This window comes from Nothobranchius furzeri, chromosome 8, assembly GCF_043380555.1.
Source record: "Nothobranchius furzeri strain GRZ-AD chromosome 8, NfurGRZ-RIMD1, whole genome shotgun sequence".
Classification (NCBI taxonomy): Eukaryota; Metazoa; Chordata; class Actinopteri; order Cyprinodontiformes; family Nothobranchiidae; genus Nothobranchius; species Nothobranchius furzeri.
The window spans coordinates 50,536,527-50,553,044 of record NC_091748.1 but is presented as its reverse complement, the minus strand read 5'-3'; the positions used below and the strand labels follow the sequence as shown (position 1 = coordinate 50,553,044).

General features: G+C 41.5%; 1 protein-coding gene across 18 annotated transcripts in view; it reads left to right on the top strand.

Annotated features, from left to right (window-relative positions):
* The window catches only part of celf5a (cugbp, Elav-like family member 5a), a 317,079-nt gene that overhangs the window by 285,803 nt on the left and 14,758 nt on the right, over positions 1-16,518 (top strand). For 10 of the 18 annotated variants that reach the window (XM_054730120.2, XM_054730118.2, XM_054730121.2 and 7 more), the window contains exon 7: positions 5,948-6,113. In XM_054730120.2, the coding sequence (XP_054586095.1) occupies positions 5,948-6,113 (166 nt within the window). The remainder of the gene's footprint in view (positions 1-5,947; positions 6,114-16,518) is intronic. The other 8 variants (XM_054730129.2, XM_054730126.2, XM_054730125.2 and 5 more) reach the window with 2 other exon arrangements.

The window sequence follows — 16,518 nt, the reverse complement described above, 5'->3', positions numbered from 1 at the left end:
CCGGTTTCACACTGAAAGCATCAGGAAGGCAGCAGAACGTTGCTGCTTCAAATAGCATCCATTATAGTCTGTGGAGTGTTTCAAAGTAGCCGCGACGCGGCAATTTTCAGGTGCATCCCAGAAGCGGCACGCCACAGCACAATCCACTTCTGGGACGTGTCAATTTCCGCAGTTAACATAGGGCTAGACAGGAAATCACACACGGTTTCAGTGTAAAATCCCTGGTAATTTTCAAAACAAAAGTACTGTAGTGATGCTATTTCATATATATGTAGCTTATGTGACCCATCAGCTTATTTACTCCAAGCATCAATTCACAAGTGCAGTGGCGTGTTTTTCATGGCTTTAATCCTGGCAGTGGAGAGAAACAACATCATATGATGTCAAACAGCAATAACAACAGTATTGCCTTCTTTTTGGTTTAATGGCGGATTGCATAAACAAGCCATGACCTGTGAAGTCTCGAGGGATCTTGTGATCTCGTGAGTCAAGCCAGGAGAATGGCGCAAGTCTCGAGAGATTTTGTGATCTCGCGAGTCCAGCAAAGAGCACAGCGAGAAAGCCGTGCCATGGACAAAACTCTCCCGGTGTGAAAAGGATCGCTTGAACTTTGTGAGTAAACTGTTCTGCTGCCATTTCGTGCCAACGATGCTTCCAGTGTGAAACTGGGGTCAGACATGCTCCATTGGAACCTTCACAAGCCCGGCCAGGATTGTGGCTGACCAATACCAGCGCGTTTATTTAGAAAAACTATGTATTGTTTTATGTTTTTCCACGATGTAATGGCGGACTGCCACGTTGACTAACATCCATTGGTTTGGTGGGTTCATCACAGCTCTCTGTCAGCCAGGTGGGTAGGAAGTTACTGCAAATCAAGATGGCCACCTCTCCATAGCGGCACAATCATAGCACTGTATTGGGCAATCACAGCATTGAGTAGGCGTGATGTTACTGAAAATACAAAAATGACGAGCCGGTGACTGGTCTTTTGAAATGAACTCAGATTCAACTTTGGGCTATTTAGACTTGGCCATTCTTTGAGTCAAGGGCAGATGGAGGTACTTAAGTTTATTTAGAAAAAGGGTGTAATTGCACCTTCTTTGATGGAGTATGGCAGTGAGTATGTCACGTTGGTTATTATCCAATAGCATGTGGGGACAGTTGGAAAGACAACCATAGATCCCTCCCGACGACTGAGTTTCTGTGAATGTTTTTTTTAAACAGCTAAAGACCCTTTTATTTAAAGCTGCTTTTACGTAAATCTTTCGTTTTCTTATTTTTAACTCAAGTTTGTAATAATCTTTCATTTGTTGTATTTTATTTTTTCTGGTGTTAATCTATTTCTGTTTTAAGATCATTATGTTTTATTTTGTTTTGATCTATGTGAAGCGCTTCGTGATTCTATGTCTGTGATAAGTGCTATGTAAATTAAATGCATTTACTTACTTAATGGACCGTGCCCAAACTAAATATTCACATATTTATATGGCTTGCCAGGCTAAAATGACTCAGCAAAGTGTGTTTATCTCCAGGCTGGACTATTGTAATGGTCTTTTGACTAGTTTTCCCAAAAAGCCATGAAGCAACTGCAGCTTATTCAGAATGCTGCTGCTAGAGTCTGAACAAGAACCAAGAGAACTGAACACATCACTCCTGTTCTTAAATATCTACGCTGGTTATCAGTAAACTACAGAATCCGTTTCAAAGTACTTCTACTAGTTTACAAATCACTCGACGGCATGGAACCAACATTCATGTCAGATGTCTTTCCTGTATTTACGCCCAGCAGGGCTCTGAGATGCTTAGGAAGCAGTCAGCTGGTAGAACCTCGGGTCAGAACCAAACAGGGTGAAGCTGCTTTTAGCTGCTATGCTGCACACATGGAATCAGCTTCCTCATGACCTCAAATGTGCCACAACTCCAGAAACTTTTAAATCTAAATAGAAAACCTTTGTGGATTCATCAGCATTTTAGTGACTGTACACTTTCTGCACTGTAACTGCTCAGTTTTTAACGTCTTTTTTTTTGTCTTAAATCTGAAATTAATTTGTATTTGAATTGTGCTGTCACATAGATTTTAATGTGCATGCTATTCTTGCCAATGGAAAGCACATTGAATTGCCTCTGTGTATGAAATAAGCTATATAAATAAAGCTGCCTATTGCCTTATGTTTTTAAACAACCAACTTCTAAAAGTATGTCAAACCAATCCTAGGTTGAAAAGAAAAACTTAGAATTTCCAATTACACCAGTGGTGATTGGCTTCAAATATGTTTTATCTCTATGAAGAAGCTCACAATGTTTAAATAGATTTTGTTAACCTAACAGTACACATGTTTAAATGCATTCACACAAACAATATTAAATAATATTAAATGCAAAATCTTCTCAGGTCAAAAACTTTAAATTTTCAATTAAAGAGGCAGTTCTCTAAGAAACCTTTAACATATGTACTTTCTAAAATAAGACCGGTCACTATGAGTTTCACATGTGTGCAAAATGTGAAAAAAAAAATCTCCAACCTCGATTTCCTGCACTTAAAGAAAATATACAAGGACACTCCTGGGTCACAGATTTACGTCACTTTGGAAGTTTGCATTAATGGACCCACCCATCTTTGCTCACAACTGTTTAAGGTTTTTATTGATTTAGCGTCCATGAGAAAACAGAGCTTGTCTTAAGCCGGGCGTACACTGTGCGACTTTTTCACTCGTAGCACTCAGCTTCAGCTCAAACTGTACGACTTCCTCGCAGGGCAGATCTCACGAGTCATGCACTCACACTGCACGACCCAGTTCTCGCATGCGACCTGACTGCTCACACTGTACGTCTGGTAGCAACACGTCGGCCCTAAAAATATGCTAAAAATAACAGTTTTTACTCAACACGTCAGACTTTTTTGTCTTGTTTTGCCTGTTGTCCTTCGGGAGAGCTGCAGGAGGACACACAGGGATTTATGGGGGTTGGATGAGGAAAACGAAATAAAGAAAGTAAATCTGTGTTTTGTGATCAGTTTAATTTGACATGAACACGACAAACACGCTTTCTTGGCAATCTTTGTGAGTAAAAAAACGTGTAGAAACAAAAACGAACAGCGTGTGTTATTAAGGAAATAGCGAGCGGCGTTGATGCAGGATTGCGCGCACATGCGCCGTGAGCGGTTCTGATACTTTTTGGGTCGCAGCTACTCGCAGCGCTGCTTCAACAGTGCGATACCCTCACGAGGGACGAGCGAAATATTAAACACGCCAGAAGTCCGTGCGACCTCACAACTGCTGATCGGCAGCTGGTCACGTGGTTTTAATCGCCTCTCGTAACCCCCTGTACACTACACGACGCTCGGCGCAAAACTCGCCCCGATGTCGTGGATTCTCGCACGACTGGAAAATCGGCTCAAAAAAGTGAAAAAGTCGCACAGTGTACGCCCGGCTTTATCTAGTGGAAGCTAACTGTTAGCATTAGCAATCCCAAAACACAGAGGAACAGGTTCAGGCCTTTGTTGTTTGTGGAGATAAAACATCAACATTGCATTTTTACCCAAGAAAAAAGAGCCACTGGAGACAGCAGAAGAGTTACAAAGCTTTCAGGCAATCAGAGACAAGATATTTGCATAACACGACGAGCAATACTTCATATCCTCTTGTTTCATGCCCGCGATTCCTGAAACTAACTTATATTTCCTGAAACAGGATTGCCAGAGCTTTTTCTTATTTTTGACTACAAAAAACATAATAATAAAACTCACAAGACATTTGTTTATATTACAGACCACAGTGGATTCATTTAAACAACCAGTATGTGTCCTTTTTAAATGTACATAAATGCTTGTTCATAATCCCAACTGGTCAAGAAATTTGACCCAATATTTTATCCAAAGTACTGGATTACTCATCCAACAAAACCTACCTAGGGATGGAGTTGGAAATATAAGCCAGATTTTAGGTTTTAGAATCTGCTCAAATTCTCAGGGAAAGGACAAAAACATGGTGTGTTATGACAGCGTGTTTATTCTGGAGTACCATCTCTGAATCTCCATCCTTTGGTCTCCCCCTGCTCTCATCCTGACAGGGTAGCAGTCACTGTAACCTCAAGAAGCCCCAGAACCCTTCAGACCTCCTAGTTTGTTTCTTTGCCACTTCTTTTGTTACACTTCTTGTTCTACTCCTGTCTGCTTCAGCCCTTCCAACCTTAAGGCCTGATTCCTCTTTTTGGAAAAAGAATGGATGATTCACATTTGTCAAGTTGATAAAATTATGCAAATAACAAAAAGGCAGCAACAGATAGCGACTGGGAGGATCGTGGCTAATGGATGAGGCGCCTGCGCCGGGCATCCTGCAGCAGGACAGCCCCTTTCAGGTTACCTGACAGGGGCACTCAGGGAAAATAATTGGCTTTTTCCGTTGCCTGGTCCACATGCAAATACAAGCAGAGCAGCATCCCTGGACCACCAATGTTTCACATTCTTGTTGTTAGCCTCGATGCAAGTGGCAGAGCAGTTTGATTCCTGCCTGTGCGAGTCAGTCTGTGGGCTACGGCCATCGGCCTGCAGCTCCCCTGACACAAACAAGCCATGCAGGGGGGGAAAGGTTGGTGCTGCCGTGTTTGTATCCCTATACCACACAGGTTTGCATGCCTGATGGGCAGCTACACAGCCTGCAAAAGATTATTGATTCCCTGGATAAACTCCACTGGTCCACAAGCTGCAAAAGCCATTGTACGATGATGGATTTTTTTTTTCTGAATCAGGCGTTCTGGGTGTGTTTTTACACCAAGAGAATTGAAACAGAATGTGGAAGCTTGAATAGTCTCGTTCACTCTATGTGGTGTGTGTGTGTGTGTGTGTGTGTGTGTGTGTGTGTGTGTGTGTGTGTGTGTGTGTGTGTGTGTGTGTGTGTGTGTGTGTGTGTGTGTGTGTGTTTGGGGGGGGGGGGGGGTGCAGTTCAAGGCAACGGTGCATGTGAGCATGTCCTATGCATATGAATAAACACTCCGTGGGCTTTTGATGGAAAAAAATTGTTTTGCCTCTTCCGTCTCACGTCAGGCTAAACAGGAACTCATCATGAATGAAAATCTACTGATCTCATCTCTTAGTGGGATTGTCCATCAAGAGGAAAAAAAGACATTTACTGACTACACATGCCATATTACTAACTTAAATCTGGGTTGCTAGCTAAACGTAATTTTAAACCACATTAATGACTGAAGTCTGCGGCTTTTTAACAGCAAGCACTCTTTATATGCAGCAATATTTTCTGGAAGAGAGTTTTTTAAAAATGGCCTCAGCGAGTGTCCATGTAAATTATACAACTAAGCAAATTTTAAGCTCGGGATGAATGTCAAACTGCAAGCAGTAATCATCACAAATGGATAAGAAAAAATGAAAAATGAGCAGGGGGGGAAGCTGATAGGAGTGGGAGGCGACTGTGGCATTTCAATGCAGCCAAACAAAGTATTGTGAAGTTTGACAATAATAAGGAAAAGGCATTGTAACTCTGCAAACTTTGCCTGTCCCCTGAGCACAGAGATAATGTGCACATGTCAATGCCTTGATTTGTATGAGCCCAACAGACAGCTATTAAATTGTTTCTGCAGCTGGTGACAGGCTTCCTGCTGGGAGGAAAGGCAGATTCACTAAACATAGGTTGACAGGCTTCTTTTTTCTTCTCTTTCTTTTATTCCGCTCTACTTTCTCTGTACTTCCATGCACTATCCATCCATCATCCTCAACATCCATCCCTCCCTCCACAATCGCCCTCACTATGTTTCATTCGTTCTCCCCTTCCTCCGTCTTTTCCTGACTCTTCTGCAACTTACTCTATTTTTCATCACCATCTGTCCTCCCCTCACCTCCCCGTCCCCCATCTTGCCATCCCCCTCATGCTCTCTCTTGCAAACCCCTTCCAACCACCCTCTCCTCCACCTATCTCTCCATGTCCATCTTCTTTAGCTCATGCAGCAGCAGGCAGCCATCATGGCAGCGACCCACGGAGGTTATCTCACGCCAAGCGTGGCCTTTCCCGCCACACAGATCCACCAGATGGGGGCGCTCAACATCAACAGCCTTCCGCCCACCCCCATGACCCCGATGTCGGGTGAGTTTCATCAAACCCTGGGTGAGCACTCAGTTTCATTTCCTCTCCTTCTATGTGTTTGTGCTGTAGCTTCTGCTTTTGTAAAGTCTTTATGTGCACACACATGCATGTGTGTGTGTGTGTGTGTGCGTGCGTGCGTGCGTGTGTGTGTGAGGGAGAGAGAGAGAGAGAGAGGGAGAGAGATAATACTGAAAGGAGGGGGGGAAAGTTTCAGCAAGGCCAAAAGAAGGCGTTCTGTTTACTGGTAATCCAAAATTATTCCTCTGGAGAGAAAAGAGAAAGGAAGATGAGATTTGCATGTTTATGTTGTTTGTGAATGCTGAAAAGATGTGGGGTTACTGTAGCAGCAGAAGAGTAAGGAATATCAATTACTAAGTTTACAGATAAGGCATTAATTTCCCCGTAGTATTTTGACCTTGTGCTTTGAAGCACTGGCGCATGGTCTGCATGTAGCCCGTTTGTTTTCCATAATAAACAGGCCCGGTGCAGATACATTACAGCAAAAAGGGAAGGACTTTGAAACACCTACCCACAATGCACACGATTTGCTTATTCAGCAGAGTTTCAATTCCTTTAGAAGGAAGAAACTTCTGGATTTTTCACTCAACAAAAGCAGGAGCCTAAATAAATTATACAGCATCTAAGTCTTTGTTGTGCTTCTGCTCTCATGCTTTGTCATCTCAGCAGCGTTCCAGTTTTAAGGTGATGTCTTCTGGTAACTTTAAGCTCATTCATGTGAGAGACGGCCTTCATGAGAACAAAAACAAGGGTTTCAAATATTCTTTAAACGTGTCAAAAGATGCCAGTGTCTCCAAACTTGCTGCACATTGTAAAGTGAGTGTGGTTATGGAGTTTTAGGACGGCAAAGTGTTCACAATCTTGTAAAAACTTTTGTCAATTCATTTTTTTTTTACATCTAATTAAGTGGAAATGTGTTACAAAGAAAAATAAATCTGGTGTGGTTAGAGACCCTACAGGATTCACTTCAGTCCAGCGCTTCACCAAGAGCATGCACGTAAGGTGGGATAAAACTGGGCCCACGCTCGTCCAGCGTGCACAACTTCAGCATGCAGCGATATATCTAGAGAGAAGACCCATTTGTCAAATATTCACATTGATGTTTTTGGTGCAAAGTGTGCACTTTTGGGCTGGCATAATCAATCTGAGACAGTGATTAAAAGCAGAACTCAGTCTTGCTGAGGAGCTCTTATTTTGACAGGTAAAGCAATGACAGTCGTGTAATTCAAACCTTTGTACTCAGCACGAGTACCTGTATTCTACCACACAATGGGACTGATTGAAGATAGTGCTACTGTACTATATGGAGCTCAGGCACTGTGTGTGTGTGTGTGTGTGTGTGTGTGTGTGTGTGTGTGTGTGTGTGTGTGTGTGTGTGTGTGTGTGTGTGTGTGTGTGTGTGTGTGTGTGTGTGTGTGTGTGTGTGTGTGTGTGTGTGTGTGTGTGTGTGTGTGTGTGCAGGACTTTGTCCTCCAGTCAGCTTACATTGTTTGTGCAGCTTGCATTGTGGTCTGTTGAAAGTAAAATCAGTGCCTTTCTCCAGAAGAAGCACATTTGATTTAGCGTTTTTTAATAAAGTTAAAGTTAAACTTCTAATGAAAAAGGATATTTTAGTCGTATGTGATGAACCAGCACTTAACGTGTGAATTGGGGCGACGGTGGCACAGGAGTTAAATGCTTGCCCTGTAATCGGAAGGTTGCAGGTTCAAGTCCCGCTCAGTCTGTCGCTGTCGTTGTGTCCTTGGGCAAGACACTTAACCCACGTTGCCTGCTGGTGGTGGTCGGAGGGACCGGTGGCGCCAGTGCTCGGCAGCCTCACCTCAGTCAGTGCGCCCCAGGGCAGCTGTGGCTACAATGTAGCTCATCCCCACCAGTGTGTGAATGTGTGTGTGAATGGGTGAATGACTGATTGTGTTGTAAAGCACCTTGGGGGGTTCCAGGACTCTAGAAGGCGCTACATCAAATACAGGCTATTTACCATTCTGTCATTTATAAAAGTTCCTGTTGGTATTGTTTGTTTTTTTGTTTAGTTTTTTAAGGCTGATGAATTAAGAATCATCAGGGAAATGACTGTTAAAGTTCCAATAGCTGTGACAATTATTACATCTCTCATTCCTCTTTTCTACATTCATTTCTTGGCAGCGGCTGCAGCAATGGCAGCTCAACTTGCTGATTTCTGGTTTACACAGTTAGTCTTTCCTTTTTTCACACTTGCGACGATGACATATTTAGAGTTCATTGAAGGAATACATAACGTTACTGGCAAAGTTGTCTGTATAAGTAGGCCAAGAGATTCTGACACTACTGAGAGACTGTAGGATGACTGCCACAACTCAGCGGAATAATTCATCGTGACATCCAAATCTTATTTGAGAGTGCTTTGACAGAAGCCTGATTTATGCATTAAGTTGTCCCATCAATTAAATCAGTTTGAAATTACTTTTTTTTTATATGTGTTCAAACGTATGAAAGAAAGAGGTAATAATGATCTTTTTCCAAAAAAAAAATCTTTTCCCAGTTGATAGCTAAACAAAAGCTTGTCTTTAATGCATGGACACAAAGCTCTGAGAGTTTCACAAAAACGTTTCAGATCCTGTGATAAAAGTGTAATATTTTTCTTTTATTAAAATGATCAGGTTAACGCTCTCAGACTCAAAATAAGATTTGATAAAAGGACGAACAACTTAGGCCCTGTCCACATGTAGCCGGGGATCTGCCAAAACGTAGATATTTGTCTACGTTTTGGCCTGTCATCCACACGAAAACGGAGTTTTTTCACACGAAAACGGATCTTTTTAAAAACTCCGGCCAAAGTGAAGATCTGCGTTTTCTCAGTTTTGGGTGTCTGCGTGTGGACAGACAAAACCGGAGTTTTAAGGTCCGCAACGTCACTTTCCGCGACAAAAAAATGCTGACATCACGTGTGCGACCTGTGTTTACACTAGCCGACAGCATGGATGCCCTCAGAGCTGCGCTCGCTTTATCGATTGTCCAAGCGCTTTTTGCTTGTTTGTTTTTGCAAGTGGAATTACTGCTCGTTGCGGAAGACCACAGACGAAGGACGAGGTTAAGAACGGGGGAAGTACTGCCACCTACAGGTCTGGCATGTCCTTAACAACGTATTTATCTGGGTACGTGTGGACAGAGTTTTGTTTTAAAACGAGGTGGTGTGGATGCAAGTTTTTGGAGGGGTGGATATTCGTTTTTTTTTTTTAACCCCGGCTACGTGTGGACTAGGTCCTTCAGGGGTACACCTGAGTTAAAAAATGCTCGTGTAAAATGTGCACTTATACACAGAAACACGCCTCCCTGAAGATAGAAGGTTCTGGTGTTATGGAAAGTTGTGATTGCAGTTACCTTTAACATAGTTAGTGTGACCTGTGTTTCTATGTATAATTGCACATGATTCTTGTCATAGTTAAACATTACTGATTATCATAAATAGTTATTAACAAAGAATAATAATTCATTTCAGTAATTAAACACAGTTATAATGAACCTTGATGATTAACAGTAAAAAGAGTTTGTTTAAATGATTCTTTTAAATCTTGAAATGTCCTCTTCTTGCTGGATGGAATAGCAGTCAGATAAGCAGACAGCTGCATAGATTAAAGGAGTGGTAGCAGACTTTAAGTCTCCTGTGAACGACTCTATTGCAGATTGGAGTAGTAGCCAGGGCAAGGTGACCCAGGCTGTGTATCCGACCTGTGAGTCTTAAAACCAGGCCATTACGTGACGTTACACTCATGAAATACGTTTGTGGAGTAACCAGACAGATAGGTTTTAACGTTGCAAATCTGCAACGCCAGCCTCCAGAGGGTTAACCTACAGCAAAACATAAATAAAAACTTGTCTGACAGCAGGCTGAACTACAAAGAGTCTCAGAGGTTAAGGGTGTTACTCCAAGAACAATGACACATCCACTTGATCAACAGATGCAAAGCATTTAGGCTTGATGGTGCATAAGCCGTTTGCCAGATGGCTCAGCTGATTAAAGTATGTATCCTTACAATGATGCATGATGATGCTTTTTGAAAATAATGTTCACCAGGTGCCGCTCCCTGAGCAATGCAGAAGAATTAAAAGTTAGGCAAAAGAAGGGAGAGTTAGAGAGGCAAAGCTGAGGACATCGGATGAGGGAGAGGAGAAGAAGAGGAGAGGGATAAAGAAGGGAGTGGGAGGAGATGCAGAGAGAAATGAAGAGAGATGCGTATCCTGCTGGGTGTGTGTGGTAAGGAACACGCGGTGTCGAGGATGCTTTGTTTGGATGAGAGAAGAGTGTAATCAAAGTCACTCTAATGTTCTGTTGCATGCTGCTGTTCCGCAGTGAAGATGTGCACGCACAAGTGCATTTAACACAAAATGTGACACACAGCCAGGGACGGCCCACTTACAGTCATGCTGGATGTGCCACAACATCCCTGCTGGATTCAAACATGGTTACACCACTGATGCAGAACACTTCCATGGTGACAAACACCAGGAAACTAATGAGCTGTTTGACATGGTGATCTTTCTTAATACTACCTGTCGGCCGTGTGGTGTAGACCCGCATTTTTATTTTTCAAAGGATCACTTCTAAAACAAGCAGATGCTGAGGACGAAAAAGGCTGAGTGTTTATTTACAGCTAAATTTTTAACTAAAGGCTTGAGACTTGAAATCCCAGTCCTGCAGAGAGGCATCACTTCAGAGCCAAATGAAGCGGCAGGAATGCTGCACACCTGTTAGAATTAATGGTGTGACTTTCAGCTGAAGTTTCATGTTCAACAACTGATCCTGGAGCAGCAGTTTCAGTTTGGGTAGCATTAAACTGTCAGCTGATACCGCTATGATTTTACAGTCAATCACAAAACAGTCTGACGTTTCAAGGAAGGGTTCTTCTCAGCTGGCCGGTTGGTTGCTGAGTTTTCTTCCTTCCAGTTTTTACAATCTATCAGGACTCTATACTTCCAAATTCCAACTAATCACATGTGAGCCCACAAAGTCGCCAAGTCTGTGCCAACATTTCTAATTCAACTAAGAGCAGCAGCAATGAAGCCAGTAAAGTGAGCAGCCCAGAAAATATTTCTTGTAACCCTAAAGCTTGGTTTATGCTTGACGCATTCACTTTCCGCGCGGTGATGCGACTCGCGGATGGAACGCGCTTCACAACTCGCAGTGTTTATGGTTTGTGCGGCTCGTCTCTGCGGTGAGCCAATATTCTCCCAAACTGTAGGGGGCAGCATGGCGCTCTACGGTGTAATGGAATCAAAGTGATGTAACTAACCAAAGTTGTATTTTAATACAGTGTTAGTAGTTCACTTTTATAAACAGAAGAATAGGCTGTTTTTATCATCAGGGAGTTTAATTAAACACTCTGTATTGACTTTGAGACAAGAAAAGAGAGAGAGATGGGATCGTTTGAGAATCTTTAATTTCTGAATTATAAATTCTAAACAATCTACCAGGACTACTCTGTGATGGATGAGAATGGATTCGGATGTTGTGTTGGTGCGTGTGTGTGTGTGTGTGTGTCTGGTTCAGATTCTCTAGGATGACGTAATCGAATCTGGTCGTCTTTGTTATGACTAGGTATCACGAGGCTTATAAAGTGATGACATGAGCCGCTATTTTGCCGTGTACGTACCCAGTGGGGTCTCCCAAGTAGATCAGGAATTGCCAGGTCTGGAAACCTCGGATGTACGGTGGAGCTGTCGGTGCAGCGGTCACAACGTTTCAAAGCCCGTCTGGAGGGTTGACCCCGGTACCGTTCAGCGGCGTCAGCAGGTGCTCTTATTTTGAAAGGACGTCGTCTGGTTGTTAAACGACGAAAATCTCCCGTTTCACAGTTCTTAGTTTAAAGAAAACGCATCCGGCCAGGCTGCGCTTGTCTTTAGGATGATGGTGAACAGAACTGAAGTCAAGATGGAACTGACTTAAAATGGCGTTGCCTTGTTTTATATCTCTGAATTGTTGATAAGTTTCAGTAAAGTAGATTGGACACTTGAAGTCAACACCAGATTCTCCTGCGGCAGCCGAAAGCTCTGATTGGTTGGAACAATGTGTCATGCATTTCTATGGAGATGAGGATCAGTATGTCTGCACCGTAGTCCTGGTTTCATTAAACATAATTCATGACATATTTATTTCACAGATCATTCACTTGATTATTGTTGATCAACATCTGTTTTGCTTAATAATTTTAATCACAAATAAAGTACTTTGATTAGGTAAAGCTTCTTCTTCTCCTTCGGACTCTTCTCCTGGAATGTAAACAGTCTGAGGAACAACCCGACCTTGGTTTTTCTACACGGTGTTATTGTGCCCAGGGGCCAGCTGTATGGAGTTGAAAACCATGAACTTCATAACCTTACAACGGCATGCATCCAACACTACACCATAGTAGAAGTAGGAATTACTGTTTACAACATGGCATTTCAGCATTTTTAACAGCGTCCTCGTCTTTTCCGACAGTGCGAGCTATTTCTCTCCAAGAATTATTAACAACATGTTGGTCACGGTGATCTCTGAGAGCTGAATCATACAAATGTCTGTATTTACGAACCTCTGCCATACTAGTTATTGCCGGTCCGCCATGTTTTTCCTCGTCCGTCCGTCCGCATGGTTAGAAATTTTCCGAGGTGCGTGTTGCGGAAATTCTGGGCCGTGCGGAGGCGCGGTGGAGGGGAGTGGTTGTTAAAATGACGCAACTTTTCTGCGCGGAGCCGTGCGGACCTCGCGGACGCGTCAAGCATAAACCAACCTTAAGGAGCCACGGCATCTCTACCTCTGGAGAGGAGGCTGAAGGCTAACGTTGAGCTGTCTACGCTAACGGTGAACTAGAAAAAAAAAATTCTGTTAAATCTAAAAACATTTCACGCTCCTTTTTTCAGTTACCAACTCAACATTACAGTGAAATGTAATGATCTCCTTATCAATTTACTGTGTATGACTCATCTTTGCTTCTCCTCAAGAATCTGCTAGTGCTGATTCCTAACTGGTAACCAGCACGAAACTTGAGAAGGGCTGAGAGCACACTTGTTTGTTTTGATAAACAGGATGCTGTGCACTCATTTGACCCTGATATGTCATTCTTAGTTCATGCAAAAAAAAGGATTGTTTTGTCTTTTTGACATGAGTTTCTGCGGATCCAGAGGTTAGGTCCAGCTGGAAGTTTTAAAATAGTTTTACTAAAATAATCAGGCAATGGAAGTATGTTAACTTTGTATTAACTGTTATCAAATTTGGAAGACCGGAGCTGTTTAAAGTTAGCCATATAATATGTTAGCTGCACTTGAATTAGAAGTTAGTTGACCTGTTGGACATTAACACTATTTCTCCAAACCGACTGTGTTTCTTGATTATTTTTTAACACAGAAAAGGGTTGTTTTGCCTTCTTTTTGCTGACATTTCAACCACTCCTGCAGGCTTCTTCAGAGCTTGCCGCTGCTAGCGACATCACGTCCTTCTCTGTTCCGGCACATTTAAAAGAAGGTAAAACAACCCTTTTCTGTGTTATATAAAAAAGAACCAAGTATTACAGTTAGAAGAAACACTCAGAATGAACGCACAAAAGGTGTTCAAGGAGTTGATTACTCATTTAATCAATACATTTGCAACGGTCTCTAGAAGGAATGAATTTCTTGCTGGCAGAACTGAGGGCACAATTGGATACCTGCAACATGACTCTCACACAGAGTTGCAACATGGATGTTTCATCTCTGCAAATAACACAAGCCTGGAGGAGCTTCTGCTTTCAGGTGAAGTTGCTAACGCTAACGGTTAGCATAAATTAACCGAGTCATTTGCTGTTTCTCCTGGACGTTAAACCAACAACAGCCTTCCACGTCGTAAGCCAAGATGGGTGAGTCCATGAATGCTAATTAACAATGTGATGTAGATCTGTGAGGATTTTCAAATTCTAGAGTCTCACCGTCTATTTTCTGTCAGAAGCTGAGGAGATAGGTGTAGGAGACTATTTTCATGTTCAACCTGCATGAAAAGCTCAGAGCGATTGATTATAATCCGAAAAAACATTTTTAAAAAATTTTCAGTAAACCACATCTTTAAGAAAGCTAGTATTGTGCCTCATGATTTTCATCTATATTAAAAAAGTTTTTTCTTCTATTTCTAATAAGTAAGACAGTGGTTATTTATAACTTTCACCCAGAAACACACTTTAAGAAGGCTAAAAAGTCTCTTGGTGTAATAAATGTTCCTCACCACAGCCTTTTTCTAAAAACTAGTTCAGGTAAACTATAAGTACTGGAAATTTTAATTGAGGCATGTATGATGGAGTCTGCAAATCCCAACGGTGTAGACTAAGGATGAATCGCACATCACTAATCTATTTTTTTTGTTTGTTTTGAAGAAAATTATAAAATTTACTAACTTTTACATAACACTTTGGAATAAGTCACAATTATTTTGCCTAAAATGAATGCATTTCTTATCTGAAGGTCATGGTTCAAAGTCATACAGCTTTTCTTGTTATGCAAGCCGGTCTTTGAAACAGCTGCTCTTCCAGTACCTAGCTTTATTATTCACACCAGACAGACATTTTCTCCTTGACTGTAAATGCATCACATTTTAAATCAGTTAGATGAAAGCATCTGTTTTGAGTGCTTATTACTTGCTCCAGCAAAGACAGTCCTTGTGCTGGTAATGACTGCACTCCCCAGTACAGGCATGGTGTTCCTCAATGATTTGAATGCATAATTAGCATAATAAATACTTCTGTCACATATGAAGACTCGTTTTGTGAGGCAATCGTTGCGGAGAGCAAATCAACGGTTCCCACTTCTCACAAGAACCTGCAATAACATTAATGTAATTTTGCCATTGCAACATAAATAAATGCATGTGATATATACACATATGCATACTGTTTAGGCAGCGCAGACTCCTTTTGTGCAGTAATAACGGGGAAGGGATTGATAGTTAAGCTCTAGCTGTATGGAATATATAATCTGCTGTCCCGCAGTTTTGTATTCAACCGTGCCCAAGTGGGGAACAACGTGTCATTATTACAGGCCGATACTCGATGCACAAGCTGACAACTGCATGTATATCTGCTCTTTTTTGTGTGTGTGGATTGTAAACAAGCTATGAATACAATTTTCCACTATGGCAGAACTATATGTCCACCGAGGTATAAAATGAAAATGTCTTATTCTGGAGTTCAGGACAGTAGGAAGTAATTCCTGGTTTTAGCCGAGGAAAGAAGTTTTCATGCTATGCTCATGTTGGAAATTAGACCAGAGTGTGACAGGGAGGATAAAGATGATGACTGGGCCATAAAGAGCTTGTCTGTGTTTAATGCCCAAGGAGTTAGGGTCTTTCTTTAAACCATAAAGCCATTCCACATCTCACATTACAAATTACTCATCTATTGTAATAATATTCATGTGTGTTATCTTTCAGTCATGTCTACATATGGAGCTGGAATGTTCTGGATAATTTTTAATGTGAAGGTAGATTTTGGAGAAGGAGAGAAAAGCAAATTCCCTCATCAAAGCTCATTGTTTTGCTTTCATCAATGATATTGTGTGATAATACATGATGCTCATGACTGGAGGGTAAAGAGTTACATGTAATGCATTTACAAATGTTATCGACAAAGTTAATAGAACTGTGATGCATTACATTTGCTGAGAAACACATGTAATATAATGAGTTACTTATGGAAACATTTATGATTACTATTTGTGTTAAATTATCATCTGTAAGAAAAATAAAACCGTGAAGAAGACTTGGTTGTTTTTGGTATGTTGTTCCTTTTTTTTGGTGCATTCCTTAGAAACTACATTAATTTAATGTGTGGCACATACATGCTCACAACACACTTGCAGCACGCAATGCTCTTTTAAAGTTGCGGTGTGTAAGAACAAAGTAAGATTTCTACAGTAAAATTATCCCCCAAACCTCAAAATGTCTAAATCATGTAGAAAGGAAGGCTATACTGAACAGCGCTTCATCCTGCGGGGGTTGTCAGTTTTTCTACCTTCAAAATAAAGGAAGGAGGGACGTAGCTACTGTTTACCATCAGTGAGTGTGAGGTTACTACGAGCTAGCGCTGCAGCACATGTAGCATTTGTTATTCGACTACAGCTGGAAAAAAAAGAGTTGTTTAAAGGACCAAAACCATTAACAAGGTCAACCCAAAAGTTATTTTTTGTACCCCTAAGAAGCAACGGCATCTTTTTGTTTTACTCTAATATTGGGTAAAGAAGGCTAGAGGCTAATGTTGAGCTAGCAATGCTAATGGTGACTTAGAAGAAAATAGTTGCCTATAAAAATATCTCAAGCTACTATTTCAATTACTAACAGCTTAATATTGCAGTGAAATGTGTGAGTGAAGTGAATAATGAGTGAAATATGGTATTTTACTTCCTTAAATGAGTCATTCAGAAATATAACAGTAAGCTA